At 43.7% G+C, this 14,654-nt stretch overlaps 1 protein-coding gene across 2 annotated transcripts in view; it reads right to left on the bottom strand.

The window, feature by feature from the left end:
* PATJ (PATJ crumbs cell polarity complex component) overlaps positions 1–14,654 on the bottom strand; it is a 144,077-nt gene that overhangs the window by 26,646 nt on the left and 102,777 nt on the right. For both annotated transcript variants that reach the window (XM_064719301.1, XM_064719300.1), the window contains exons 30-33: positions 12,445–12,537; positions 8,406–8,477; positions 7,975–8,092; positions 7,228–7,361 (exon numbers count right to left, since the gene is read on the bottom strand). In XM_064719301.1, the coding sequence (XP_064575371.1) occupies positions 7,228–7,361; positions 7,975–8,092; positions 8,406–8,477; positions 12,445–12,537 (417 nt within the window). The remainder of the gene's footprint in view (positions 1–7,227; positions 7,362–7,974; positions 8,093–8,405; positions 8,478–12,444; positions 12,538–14,654) is intronic.

Genomic DNA, 14,654 nt, shown 5'->3' with positions numbered 1-14,654 from the left:
CTCATCCAAGAACCCCTGTGAACACCATCACACCAGTCTGTCCTGTGTTTCTTTTCTACTGTGCAGCTGCTCTTGAGCAGGACAAGAAGCAGATTTCAACTGGAAAGCCACTGAAAATCAACCCCCAGGATGTTACTGGGAATGTTGGGAATGGAGGGTGAGGGAGGAACAGGACACAGACATGCAGGAGGCACAAATATTAAGTGCCAAGGGTATTTTGATGAAGTTGCATTATGTGATAAAGATGGATCAGGGTGCAAAAGGGTTGATTTCAAAAGAAGGGGAGCAGACAGATCTCCATATTCCTGGTGCTGGCTGGAAGAGGAAGGAAGGTCCAGATTGTGGTAAAGAGATTTCCTGCAGAGCCCTGAACACACCAAGTCCTACTGCTTGAACTGAGCTGAACTTTGGGCTGGTCTTTGTTGCTGTTTCAGTCCCTGGGCTCCAGCCATGACCTGGGCAGCACCAAAGACACCTGCAAAAGGGAGGTGAACCATTCCCCACTGAGGACTGCAACAACCAGCACAGAATGAACCCCACACCAACCATAACCACACACCTGGTGCACGGAATGGAGCTTTCTGCACTTCTCCGGAGGAAGACAGAAAGTAAACTACAGATAAAACCACGCTCTGGAAAAGATGTTTTTCTGATTTAGTTGACAAGTTGTGTTTTCCCAAGCTAACATGACACATTTCCAACTGATTTCCTACATAGCTACAAATGTTGCACTAAATTAGCATTATTGAGGGTAATAACACTGCAAGGGGTTTTGCTGAGTGCAGGATCAGGGATTTATCTCTTTCCCAGGGCAAGCACAATCCTGTTGGTTATTTCCTTCTCAACTTCTTCAATACTTTGTTCAGAGCAGTAAAATTGTAAAAATTTCATTTTTTACAGGCTGGTTCCCAGATAAAAGCAGAAATCAACTGGCTGCACAGTGAGTTCCACTGGAGAATTAACCCCATGCAGGAGCCTCTCAGTAGTTAAAATAAACTCAGCAGCTGGTTACTTGCAGGCAGAGGAAATGACAACAGCAGTGTTATGATCTCTGATCTTCCATTTGCAGCTCCAAATGGAATCTCCAAGATAACTTTCCAGCAAGGGAGGGTGAAGGTCAAGCCCAAGCAAAGCACCTGACATCTCAGAGGGGTTTATCTCATGCAAACTCCTCCTTCTGGCACCGCAGGGTTTTGCCACTGCTGGCGAGCACAAACCATTAGCAGGCACCCCAAATGCTCAGGCAAGCAGTGCTGCAGTAAAACAGGCTGCAGAATGTAAAAACCTATTACTGTGTTAATGCAGAAATGCTCCACGTTGCACGAGACCCAGAGCCTGCCCTGCTCAAGGTCACAGCAAAGGGTCTGTTTCCCATTTAAGAACAAGCCCCTGCAAGAGGTGGTGTTCACTTGCCAACTTTCATAAAAAAGATTAATCCACAATATCAATATGAATATAATTTTTCATACTAAAATACAGATTTATTTTAAGGAAGTGGATAGTATTTGTATTACATTTTATAGGCCCCTATAGTTACATCTGGTCCTTATTTATTTAAATTTTATTCAGCTTGCATAATATTTTTGCTTACAGTTATATTCTCTAAGATCAGAAAAGCTAAAACCTGAAAATTCAATGGCACTATTCATTAACATTCCTTCTCTCTGCAGTCATAGACATTTGCAAGCTCTCCTTTGATTCTGAAATAATAAAACTAAGGTAATAAGATGTTTAGTGTAAAAATATATGACTTAAGTCAGAATGATAGAAAGAGCTATGTTCCTGTGAATCACATGCCAAAGCAAACCAAAGTTTTTCAAAAAGTATACATGCTCATTTTAGAGGGAATAATAAAACACAGAATGACATATTAAAACCTTAACTCTCTCACTCTCATTATTTTATTAAGTTACCAAAAAAAAAAAAAGAAAAAAAAAAGGAGTTTGCAGTGTACAGAGCACAGCAGAGGTTATAAAGAATGCATGAGGTCCAGGAAGCCAAGAGCCAGGGGTTTCACCCAGCAGCAGCCAGGATCCTCCTGAAGCCCATCCTGACAGGTCCTGCTGCTTTTGGATATTGTCAGCCTCAATTTTATGCTTGACTTCCATTCCTGGAAGGCAGCAGCTCCTCCAAGCAAGGCCCTGCTACTCAAGCAAGCCCTACCATCAGCGAAACCCTTGCCAAAGAGCCATCAAAGACACGATTTGCAGAACTTAGTGCCCTAATTCCCTTTTGTGACAGCTCATGTACAGAGCAGCTTGGGTTTGTCATGCCCGTGTGAGCCAGTGGGACGATGATGGATCCACCAGCTCCACCTGAGCATCACCCAGGCAGGAATCAGAGCCATCCCTCACAACCTCAGGCTAACTGCATTTACCACCCTGCCATTAAAAAATTCCCTTTTGGTTTAGGAGTGTGGGGTTTAGGAGGGGTTGCATTTCTGCCTCTCCCTCTGTGACACCCAAACCACGATTAAACACCCAGGGCTGCCATTCCCCTTTCCCATCCCACTGCTCCATGCACTGTGTGGGGGATTTAACAGCAGCAGCAGCAGCATCTTACAGCCCTCATATTGCTGGGGCCTCCCCAGAGGGCAATATCCCCTTCTCATTTGTAGTTACAAGGTGAGCACATTTCAGCAGAACGCTCTCGGTCCTCGCTGCACTGAGCAATCACTCAGAGCTGTCTGGCTATACTGATAAAGATATTTCTGCCTGGATTTAAACATAACTGAGGTGGGGAGGGTGGGATGAAAGCTCAGCCGAGGGAGGAGCTGCTCAGTGACACACAGCAGCCCCAGAGCCCTCGTGCTCAGGTAGGGCCCCACAAAGCTGAGCACAAAGCTGAGCTCCAGGCTCGGCTTTGGAGCAGGAACAGCCTGGTTTTGGCAGCACGGAGCCCTCACAGGGTAATTAGCCCTCACAGGGTAATTATCCCTCTCAGCTCCAGGGGCAAACACCGGGGCTTGAACAGCTGCAGCTCCAAGTCACAGTTTTCCTGATTATTCCCTTGCCCTTCCTGAACAGATGGGGTTTATTCAAGGGATGACTCACCTGGACTGACAGAATGAATCTAAATATTCTTCTGTCAAACTGCAGCCCACCCTCAGGAAGCTCCCAGAAAAGCCTCTGGGCTCACCCAGGTGATCAGGGAACCTTTTTGCTCCCCAGCTCTCACCAGCTCCTGTTAGCTGAGCACAGGAATATTCTGGTGTTTTTAATGTTCCAGCTTCGTGGATCACTTTATTTTACAGATGGAGTACCTTAAAGTTTCTTAATTGCCTTAAAAATGCTTTTTATTAAAGTCAGCTGAAAGCAAAAGTACAAAAAGAAAATCTACCACGTTCAAAGCAGACCAGCCAGTATAAAAAATCCTGCATAAGAGGTTTGATGTTGTTTACAACAAACACCACACAGCACAAAGTACATTTTTCTTCCTTTCTGTATGTAAGGCTGAGATAATGACCATCTCCACCTCCAGAGAGCCCTAAGTTACAGACCCTGCAATCTCCTTTTATACCTCTTCAGCAATTAGCTGGAGTGATTTCCAGCCCCAGCTGAGCCCCTGAGCCCTCCCAGGTTCCCCAGCCCTGCCTGGAGGAACATCCCCAAACCAGCCTGGAAACTGCTGCATGCCCTCTGGCTGTCTGAGTGTCTCCATCGCCCAGGCAGAGTCAATAACCACCAGTAATCAACTCGACCATCACTGAATTATTCAGCTGGCAGCAGGGCAGAGCCCCCACCCTGCACAGAAAATGTTTGTGTCAGAGCAGTGCCTCTTCCATGGGCTGCCAGGAGTCAAATCCCTGAAAATTCACTGTCCTGGATGACAGAAAATCAGTGCAAGTTGTTAAGTGGGCAGCACTCACCCACTCTGGGGTGATAATTTCAGAGAATCTGGGCTGGTTTGGGTTGGGAGGAACCTCAGAGCCCATCTCATTCCATCTCAAGCCTTCCACAAGGCCAGGCTGATCTAACCCTGCCCAACACCCAGAGCCTCTCTGGACACAGCCCTCATCCCATCTGCATGAGCACAATTTAAAACAATCCCCTGATGCCCTGTTCTCTGAGGATTCAGGATGAAAATCTCCTGGGGAGCCTCAAACCTCATTTTGGGGATGTTTCTGAAAACATTTCTTTTTTCCTTCCCCTTGTTTTAAATTCCCACTCTGAGGTTACTTTTACAAGTTTGATTGGACTACAACCAAAAAAAAAAAAATAAAAATCACAAACTGAAAGGCCTGTGCTCCAGCCAGCTCCACTCTGCACTTTAATTGCTTTAAAGCAGAGGCCATGTGTTGTGTTCTCTCAGGGGTATGTGGGAAGGTGAAATGAAAGTGAGTGAAGAGAAAAAAATACTTTATAAAACATCAGCACTTAGAGGGAAATGAAATAGAGCTGCTCCAGAGAAGATCAACAACATGAAGACAACTCCCAAGGACAACCTTTCCTGCAAGCACATCCTTCCAGCAGAGCCCTGGTTCATAATACATCACTGAGAGGGTTTGCAGCTTCAGGGGATGGACATCTCCTCACCAAAAAACCTTTCACAGGGGTTAAGACATCACTTTCCAACCTCCTGAACAAATTAACCTCCCTGCTCACACGCTGTATTTTTCAAGTCTCTACTTGGTGATTCCTGATGAGATTCCTGAGGTTATGACTTAAAAGTTGCACTCCATATTTCATTTCCAAGCAGCCTGTCCCTGGCTGCCAGATTTATTATTCCAAAAGCTGGGCCTGTACATCTTGTGCTCCAGGAAGATATAAAATATTCTGAGAGAGCTTTCCCATCCCTTGTGAGCTGCTGTTGAGTACCCTCAGCTCTGCATTTATAGATCAAGAACATTTTAGTACAACATGGGTGAGGCCCTTACAGGCTTTGCCATGTCCATTTCAGACTTCACATGTTCTGAGCAGCATTCCTGGCTTTTCTCATGCTGATAAATTCTGTTTTAGATCCCAGGAGCTGGGGTTCATGTCCTTCAGGGGTTTGTGGGCACTTCTGCTGGAGCCAATTACAGGTCACACTAATTCCTCTGCACTGCACCAAACAGTGAATCCTGGACACAGAATTTCTGCCACACGAGACCTCCAGGAGTGATGGACTCCTTTGATCTTGCCTTTTTTAAAACACAAAAGATGTCCCTGTGTGTAACTGAGCTGAACCCAAATGACAGAGAGCGAGACACATCCATCACATCACTCAGCCCCACGGAGCTGTTTTGTTCCATTGAAACTCAGAGAGACAGGAACTTTCCAACAGCCCTGAGCAGTATTTGCTTTTACTGCTCGTTATGTCACGTGAACTTGGTTTCAACTCTTTACAGAAGGTTTTCTAACTCCAGGGCAACTAAAAATAATAAAAAAAAAGAAAAAGAAAAAAAAGAGAAAAAAAAGAAAGGCATCAAAGTAATTTGGAGAAGATCAGAAGACAGAAAAATGGGAGGGGGATGCAAGTGGAGGATCTTTAAGGTTTCCAATCCAAACTCTCCCAGGATTCTGGGATCCCACATCCCCTGGAGGAGAAGGGGCTGGTTTGGAGCAGGAGGAAGTGATGGAGAATCCCAGAGAGGGTCTGTGCACATGGCAAAGCACCAGGCTAGGCTGTGGTTTCCCAAAAGCACCTTGTTTCCTATGAAACACCATTCCTTGCCTTTCAATGAGCAGATCCAGAATTATGAGAAGAAACAGGGACTCATTTTGGGTAAGTTGAGGATCTGAAATTGGGGAGTTGGGCCTCCCTCCCTCCATGGTTTGTTACTGCACTCCAGTGCACAGACTTTTAAAATCAACTCCTAGGAGGACACTTTAATGAATAAACTAATGAAAGCATAATACTTAACCAAAACCATTTACTCAATTGAAAGACTAAAACCCTTTGCATTTTTCTCATCTGCTCTGTACAGCAGTTATTTACAATTTTCATTTATTTATATTAAAATCTCATTAAAGACACACACCATATTGGACCTGACAGACTGCCATGCATTATTTCCAAATTCCAGTTAAATGAAAAAGCAGGGAGATGACTTAACACTGAGCAACTTATTTGAATTTACTCAACACTGAGGAGCTTGACAAAAAAAGGGGGAATGGGGACAAAGCTGTGCATGGCTGGAAAGAGTGAACAGTAACCCAGCTCCATCTCCATGGGAAACAAAGGAATTCATCCCAGCTCTACAAAACTGGAGATTGGGACCAAAAACTGATCTTTTTCCAATTTCAGCTTTAATGCTGTAAAAGATCCAGCCCACACTCTGCAATAGAAAAGTTTCTTTTTCCTTTTGACTTCCTTTCTTTATTTTTTTAAACTTTATTTTCTTCTGACTTTCCTTTAAAATATTTTTTTATTTTTATTTTTTTCCCCTAGAAGAAGATTGCTACATTGCAACTGTCTGTACCTGCTAACACTTTCATGCTTTGTGATGCACCACTGTGATATTTTGGGAAAAACCTGCATATACCAGAGCAGTTCCACAGCCTGAAGAGTCTCAGTGTCAGGGAATTCAGGAGACCCCAGCACAGACACCTCTGCAACAGAGACTTCTTTACTGAAATACCTGAATTTGACATTTAAAAACCCAATCTTGCTTCTCTTACACTGCAGCAAAGTCTCTCAGATGGGAAGTGGAGAGGAGACAGCCAGAGCAGAGGCAGTTTATGGGTTTTAGCATCACCAATTTGCTGAGCTCATGCTCAAACTAATATATTTTAATTCATCTGAAGATAATTTTTTTTTCAAAAAACAGCATATCCAGGAGGCAGATTAAGCCAAAAGGCAGAGAAAGCAATAAAAGATTACCTTTGGTTTACCCCTGTTCTGCAAGGGCTTTTGCTGGCAGGCAGATAAATCACAGTTTGTTTAAAGAGCTACTGAGCATTCCTGCTCTCAGGACAGAGCTGTTATCCTTGCTGAGACAGCTCCACCTCTGCAACATTAATTTCAGCCATTCCAGCTCATGATTCACAATGGTTAAATAAAAGAACACACATTTGCAGCCTCTGACCAGAGCAGCAAAACCACTGAAACACCAACAATTTAAACAGGAACATCACCTGATGTGACACAAGGCAAAATCACCAAGTTTTTACTGGAGCTTACAGCTGGCTTGTCCTCCCTGTTCTCAACAATTTATCAGAGCAATTACCCATTAAGGGCATTGCTATTTTCCATGTTTTCCCTGTCTCTGTGTGCAGCAAACATGATTTTATAACAGAAACTCACCAGGGGAGTGTCCTTGCCCCCGACGATGCTGAGCCCCAGCCCTGAGCGCCCCTTGGAGATCTCTATGGTCATCTCCTGCCCTGGCACTATGGCACAGGTGGCTGGATCCACAGGCAGAGCAGCTGGGAAGACACCTGGGAACATCACAAGGGCAAGGAATCAGTCACACAGCGCAGCAAGAAAACGAGAACCTCCAAAATTAGCTGTGCGACAACCGCTAATTTAGCTCTTTGTTTTTGCTCTTCACCTTCATAAAATTGAACTAAAGGGCCACTCTGAGTCACTTCTGAGGTCTCTAAACCAGAGTGACTTGAGTTCTGGGAATAAATGCTGCCAGTAAAAGCCAGTGAGGACACCTAATTCAGTTTTCATCTCTGCAATTCTGATCATGATGGAAAGGGGTATTCCTTTCAGGAGAGGTAAAACCACATTGCAGCACCATGGAATGAACAGCATGTCTCAAACTGTCTATTCTTCTACTTCAATCGAAAACAAGATCATCTTTGTATGTGAAAGTCAAGAAAAACAAGTGAAGACACCTCCAGAAATTGTGACCTCCATCCCCTCTCAAAAATCGTGACAGAAGAGCAAAATACAAACACGTTATAAAATAACTGAGAATAGATCATTAGATGCTCAAAGAAACAAAACTTCAGCAGAAGTTATGTGGAAAACAAAATGAAAACACCCAATTTGGGTCAGGGTAGTAAAAATACACCACATTATGGCAAAATGGCTGGTTCCTACCACGGCTGGGGGCTTCTGGCTCTGGAGGGAGGTGAGGAGCTGCTGGCTCCAGGGGTGACTCCTGGCAGCTCCCTGGGGCTGCTGTGGAAGGTTTGGGCTGCTTGACCTGGCTGAGGACCTAAAGGCAAAGCAGAAGCAGGAGAGATCAGTTCTCAGCCACCATGATGTGCTGAGGTCACTGTCATCAGCTGTTGATCATTAAATCCTCCAAATCAACGGGAGGACAACAAGCAATTCCCACACATTTAAAGAGGAGCCAGTCATTTTTCACATTTCCATCAATGAAATTATTTTAATGTCTTCCCAGTTAATCCCTTCCCCTCAAGAATCACTCAGTCTTTAACCAAACCAAGCCTTCAGAACCCTCCCTTGCTGGTTTACATGAAGACACAGACATTTTCCTGGACACACATTTTCCTGAACACACTTACATTTTCTGGGAGCTGCTCCTCTGCCTCCTGCTCATCTGCCACCACTGGTGTGTCAGCTTTACACTTCACATCCTAAAAAGTAAAAAAAAGAAAACAAGATGTATTGGAAATGTCTCATTAGCTTCAATAAAATACCCTCCAAAACTCAGAATGATGGTTCCAGGGAAGTGCAGTGATGTTTTGGAGGGACAGGACACAGGGAATGGCTTCCAGAGGGATGGATGGGATATTGGGAAGGAATTCCTGGCTGGGATGGAATTCCCTGATTTGCTGTGGCTGCCCCATCCCTGGCAGTGCCCAAGGCCAGGTTGGACACCCTGGACAATGGAAGGTGTCCCTGCCATGGCAGGGATGGCACTGGGTGGGATTTAAAGTCTCTCCCAACCCAAACCAGTCAGGGATTTTAGGATTTCTCCATGTAAATCCATTTGTACCACCAAGCAAAGCTGAAGCCCAAAGCCCAAATGAGGCAAAGCTGCTGTGAGCCCAGGGAGTATCAGGAGTCAGTTATTAAAATATCAGGAGTTATTACAATCCCAGCCCTGAGCTCTGAGGGCACGCAGGGCACAGCAGGGATTACCACAGATGCTCTGGAATGGCTGGGACAGCAATTCCCAGGCTGTGTGCAGGGACCCCTCAGTGCCCACAGCAGGAGGGGTCCCAGTCATCTGTTCTCTCTTCCCCCTCATTTTTTGGCTCTCCTAAATAAAGCAACTGCTTCAAATGCACCCTCCAGCCCCATTACAAAGATCTCCAACAATGGTACTTCAATCACTGGCTCCACTTGTAGCCTAATTTATTTCTCTTCCTTTGCAATACACAAAAATATATTTTAATATCCTACTTTTACAATTGTTTCCAGACAGGTAAAGTGCCCTCCCTTATTAGCTCTTCATTTTGATTCAAGTAATAGTTATTTTTTTAACCCCTATTAAAAACTTCTGATCAACAGCCTAGCTTGCAGAAAAACTAAGTGCCAACTTCCAAAGATTACCTCAAACCTTTTTCAGATATTCAAAAGTTACTCTGCATCTCAGAAAGAATTTCTAATTAAGATGACAATTTCTACATTAAAAAAAGTAAACAGAATTGTTTCATCTTGGAAGTGCTGGCCTTGTTTGCTGGAGTTTTATTATGCTAAAAGATCCCAACCCCCACAGGATCTTTTCTTTCTCCCCTTGATTTTTTCTCCAAGCTTGCTGTAACTCTGCAACGGCAACTATTATCCAAAAGGATAACAGGAAAAAAAGATAAAGGGGTGATCTCATTGTATTATCAGAGGTGTCAGGGGAGGAATGGGAGACTGCTCTGTCATCTTCTGAGAGATTGTTTTAATGAGCAATGAAAAATTACTTCATACTTCCCTTTTTCATTGTGGTATGTGACTAAAATCTGAGGCTTCATCTTGCACCACAAGCAAGCACCACCTTCACATCTCCCTGATCTTTTAACTGTGCTAGAGGAACCTGAGCAAAATGAGCACCAAATACACTCAGCATTTGTCAAAAGCCTGCAGCCCAACTGGTTTAATCAAATTCAACCCTCAGCTCCATCCAAAAGCACTTTTACACAGCCCCTCCTCTTTGCCAGGGTTTCAAGGATTTGTTTTCTGTTTTTTTTGTGATTCAGATTACTGTTCCAAGTTCAAACCTTTAAAGGCAAATGAATCCATTCCCACAAACCATTTTCACTTTGTCAGATTAAATCCTCCAAGAGCATCTCAAAGCCCCCTCCACCAATTCTTTTCCAAGCACACCTTATAGAAAATCAGATTTCTTCAACCTTCCAGGAGGCCACCTAAACCTCAGCTAACAAACACACAGACTGTGCCTCACACTTCCACTGGCCCCAGTTCAGAAACAAAGTTGTTTTCCTTCCCCCTTCTTATCATCCAAGCCCACAATGATGTCCATTATAGAACTTTATAGCTTTTAAAGTGATGAAGTGACAACAAAGAGTATGTTGTGAGAGACTGACAAATTTATCAGCAACAGATGAACAGAGAACGATGTGAATTTTTTAACTTTCCTTTTATTACAGCTGTCACTTGGTGAGACATCCTGCCCGTGCTTTGAGCTGTACATACTTGTGGAAGATCTCTGCTGATAAGCACATACTTTTTATTTACTCAGCGAACTTGATCTTACTTGTTGACTTTCACATTCCTGATTTCTCCTGACATGTTCCTGGGAAATTCAGTAACAATGGTGAAGGAGCACTGAGGCTCTGGTAGCAGCACCCTATTTCAAAAACAAGCCACTGTTTTCTTTTGCTTCACTAGAAGAGTGAAAGACAAATCTCCCTTCCCAAAACCACCAATTTCTCTTGTGCTGCACTGCTGAGTCAAAGACTTAAAGACAGTTAAGAAAAACCCTTTGGGCCAGAACCATCAGGACACTCCCAAAACTCAGACCCACTCAGAAATGTTCCCCAAGTAGTTTTAAAATCCTGACTGAAAGAACACTCTGAAATAATGAAACTGGCTTTTGCCATTATTTTTTAATCCATTTATTCCCCTAAACCAAGGGCTGACCCAACTGAAGGCATTGTGGAATGAGCAGTTGGGTCTGCAGGAATTCCAACATTTTTCAGTGCAGACCTTTGCCTTCTCTTACCTCTCTGCCATTGCTGTTTGGAACAACTCTTTTTCTTTCTTTTTACCTGGCTCCACAGTTCCCTTCTTTCTTGCTGCCAATATATTCTGGGTTTCCTGTGGTTCCAGAGGCATCTTCCCTCCACACCTTCCTGGGATTGCTGCCATTTCTTTCTCCTGTTAAATTCACCCCTCCTCTAACACCACTCAAAGAGCTGCACAGCACCATGGCCTACACCAAAAGTTCACTTTTGTGTAGCATATTTTGTGTGTTTTTATCTGCTTCTTCTCCTATTACCTTGCAATCCCTCTAAAATTGCTTGCCAAGCTGAGCAAGAACTCCAATAAAACCAGGTGAGTGACACCTGCAAATATATCCAGGCAAAATCGGATTCCTTTCTATTCCAACCCATCAGAGGAATCTGCACTGGGCTACCAAACAGCAATAACTCAACCTTTTAGTGATCCATTAGGGACATAAATCAATCCATGGCTGATTAATTCTGATGCTTGAATAGCACATAATGCTTCCTAACTCTTGGAATTTGCAGACTCATTAATTAAACACTTACTAGCTGCAGAGCATTTTGTATACTCAATTTATATCTGCAAATCCCAAGACACTCCTTGCAAGAGACATGATGGAGCGGGAAGAAGACATCTAAGAGGAAAAATACCCAGAAATGTCAGGTTTCCTTAGCTGAGGACATACAGCAAGTCCTGCACTCCTTGAAACTGGAGCAGGCAGCAAAAACTCCCTCAGCAAATTCTGAGGTACCCCCAGCTTAGTCATGTTTAATGTTTTCCATTTTAAATTTCTAACACAGTGTCCAAAAAGAAGAAATCAGAGCTGCACCCTGAAGGACTTTCAGATTCCTGATAATGCATGATCCTGACCTATCAAACAACAAAAATCTCCATCTGTGCCAATGAGAAGTTCAGTATTTATTACAGTGCACACTGACAGAACCACATTAAAGCACAACTTATGGCCTTAATGCAGAAATCACTGAGAGCAACTCCATAGCTGTGCTATTCAGGAGGCAAGACTAGATTATGATAATAGACATCTTGGCCTTAGAATTTATGAAGCTATGAATAGAAATGAGAATATGATTTACAGACCAGGCTTTTTCTAAAGTTTGTCACACATGGATGGCAGGAGTGGAAACACAATCCCCTCGCTCACCAAGAACCCCAGAGAGGGCCCAATTGCTATGTGGAAACTCTTATCTTGGTATTTTAACAAGTTTTACTGAGTGCTCAGCTCATGAAAACAGGCTGGGTACGTAAAGCTGAGTTTGATTCAGATTTTACATGTACTGGAGATTATTTGACAAAAGTGCTGCAACACTCCAATAAAAAGGCAGAGAGAACCAATCAAGCCCAGTGAGCCTCCACATTCTGAACTCTAATCAACATTAAATATTGCCTCAAGTCACTCACAGCTTTGCTGGATTCCTCATCAGCCAAGCTTTTCATGACAACTTCCAAGCTCGGGTCTTCCTCACCACCTGCAGGTTCGGTGCCACTGTGGTCCTGGAGAAAGGATTGACAACAGCTTATAAACAGAGCTCTGGGCCCTAGAACAGCTAAACAGAAAAACTGAACAGTTTTACCCTTTTTTGTTGTATTTTTTAGACAAGGAGCAGCATGACAAGGTAGAAAGATCCACAACTAAAGCTTCCCAATGGGCAAATGAGGGATGGAAGTCGGGGAAGGCAGACCTTGGTCCCACTTGGCTGACAAAAAGCACCACAAGATATTCCCAAAGCTGCCCTTAGGGGCAGCTCTGAAGGCCACACTAACCCCTGCCAGCTGTGAAAGCTGTGCACTTGGTATGGAGAGCTTTTCTCCACACCTCAGCACGTTAAAGGAGCCCCAGTTTCCACCACACAGCCTGAGCACCTTGGGAAAACCATGGAATGGTTTGGGTGGGAAGGGAGCTTAAAGCCCATCCAGTGCCACCCCTGGATCCTTCTCCTCTCCAGGTGAGTTCCAGCTCTCCCAGCCTGGCTCCAGCCCCGTGGCCTCCCCTGGACTCTTCAGGCCCAGAAACAAAACTATTTCTGAATTTTCATTAGGCATTTTACATTTAAGTAAATGTGAACTCAAATGTCTCGGCCACCACTGGAGAGGACAAAGCACCTCTGTGCACTGTTGCAAAAAAATACCTCATTCTGTGGCTTTCTGGTGATTGAAACTTCTAAAAACATACTTTACAGCAATTAATATTTAATAGACTCTGTTTCTGGTGGCGTGCCCACAGTATCACAGCACAACACAAGACCCTGATTTAAGGTGTATTTACTGTTTATCACTTCTCATATAACACAGACAAAGAGATAAGCTGCAGATAAAGAGATAAGATAAAGATCAAGAGATGAGCTGAAGAAAACTGACACAGTAATCCATGGTAACTATGGCACCCTGATATTCCATTCCACAGCCAGGCTGTTTAATGTGATCTGACAAGTTACATGTAGGGTGCATGTAAGACACAATGTTAAATATTTATGTGGTATTTCAAAGATATTTGAAGATATAATTTCAAGATATAAGGCTATTTTTTCTTTATTTAAAGAGAGGAAGAGCTGCCAAAGAAAGCAATGTAAACTTCTGTATAACATCACCATATTTGGTTGTGTTGATTTTATATAATAAAAAGATACCAGCTAGAAGTAAAAACCCGTATTTACTTATAAAACAAACATAATGTAAATAGTCAGAACTTGCCATTAATGCATGAAACTCAACCCACAAGCATCTACCTCTACAGGCAAACAGAGACACACTTGGGTAAGAGTCTAATTACAGCCAGTCGACCAGAATGTGCCTAAACAAAGCTTTGTGCTTCCTCCTGAAGGCACAAGTATTAAACAAAGCTGGGAATAAATGCAGGTATTAAAGATAAAATGAACTCTGTGAATTGTTGAGTAATTTATAAAGCACCAGCTGCACCTGGGATGTGCTGCTGGTGCGGAGGAGAGAAGGAAAAGCCAAAGCTTTGTCCAAAAACGACTGAGATCCAAACAAAACATGAGCAGTTCTTGCTCTGTGCAGCACCAGGCCTGCAAGGAGCAGCCAGCAGAGGTAAGAGAAGGTGGAAAACAACAGCAAGAGGGCAAACAGGAGATGGATGCATCCAGCCTTACCTCCCGTGGCCCCTGCTGAGGGATCCCAGCCACGCTCCTGGAAATACCAGGAGTTCAATGCACATGGATTTATTGAGGCAAGACCAAACCCCAATTGAATTACAAAACATCTTTTGCTTTATTAGCTCAGATAGAAATAGAATTAAAAAGCAGCAGCGAGGCTAACCGTGTAGTTTATCTAGAAAATTTAGTTACACCGCATTGAGATGTCAAAATGATAACGAGTGTGGTGACTGCAGGGATTCCTGGTGCACAGGGGAGCAGTCAGTCTGCACTGGGGCTGAGGGAGCAGCAAAAATCACAGAAAACACTGGCAACACCACCACACCGAGACTGCTTTTGCATTTAGGATTACTCCAGGCAGAACTGCCTCAGCACAACCAGCTGAAAGAGGAGCAGGACAAGGTTTAAATTTGGCAAGGTTTTAGTTTGGAGCCTCCTCTTCCTCCTGTACAGCAGTGCCCTGTTTAAGAGCTGCTGTTAATGCCACGCAGGTCTGTC

The sequence above is a fragment of the Zonotrichia leucophrys genome, chromosome 8 (assembly GCF_028769735.1).
Source record: "Zonotrichia leucophrys gambelii isolate GWCS_2022_RI chromosome 8, RI_Zleu_2.0, whole genome shotgun sequence".
NCBI lineage: Eukaryota > Metazoa > Chordata > Aves > Passeriformes > Passerellidae > Zonotrichia > Zonotrichia leucophrys.
This window is presented reverse-complemented; position numbering and strand designations above follow the sequence as displayed.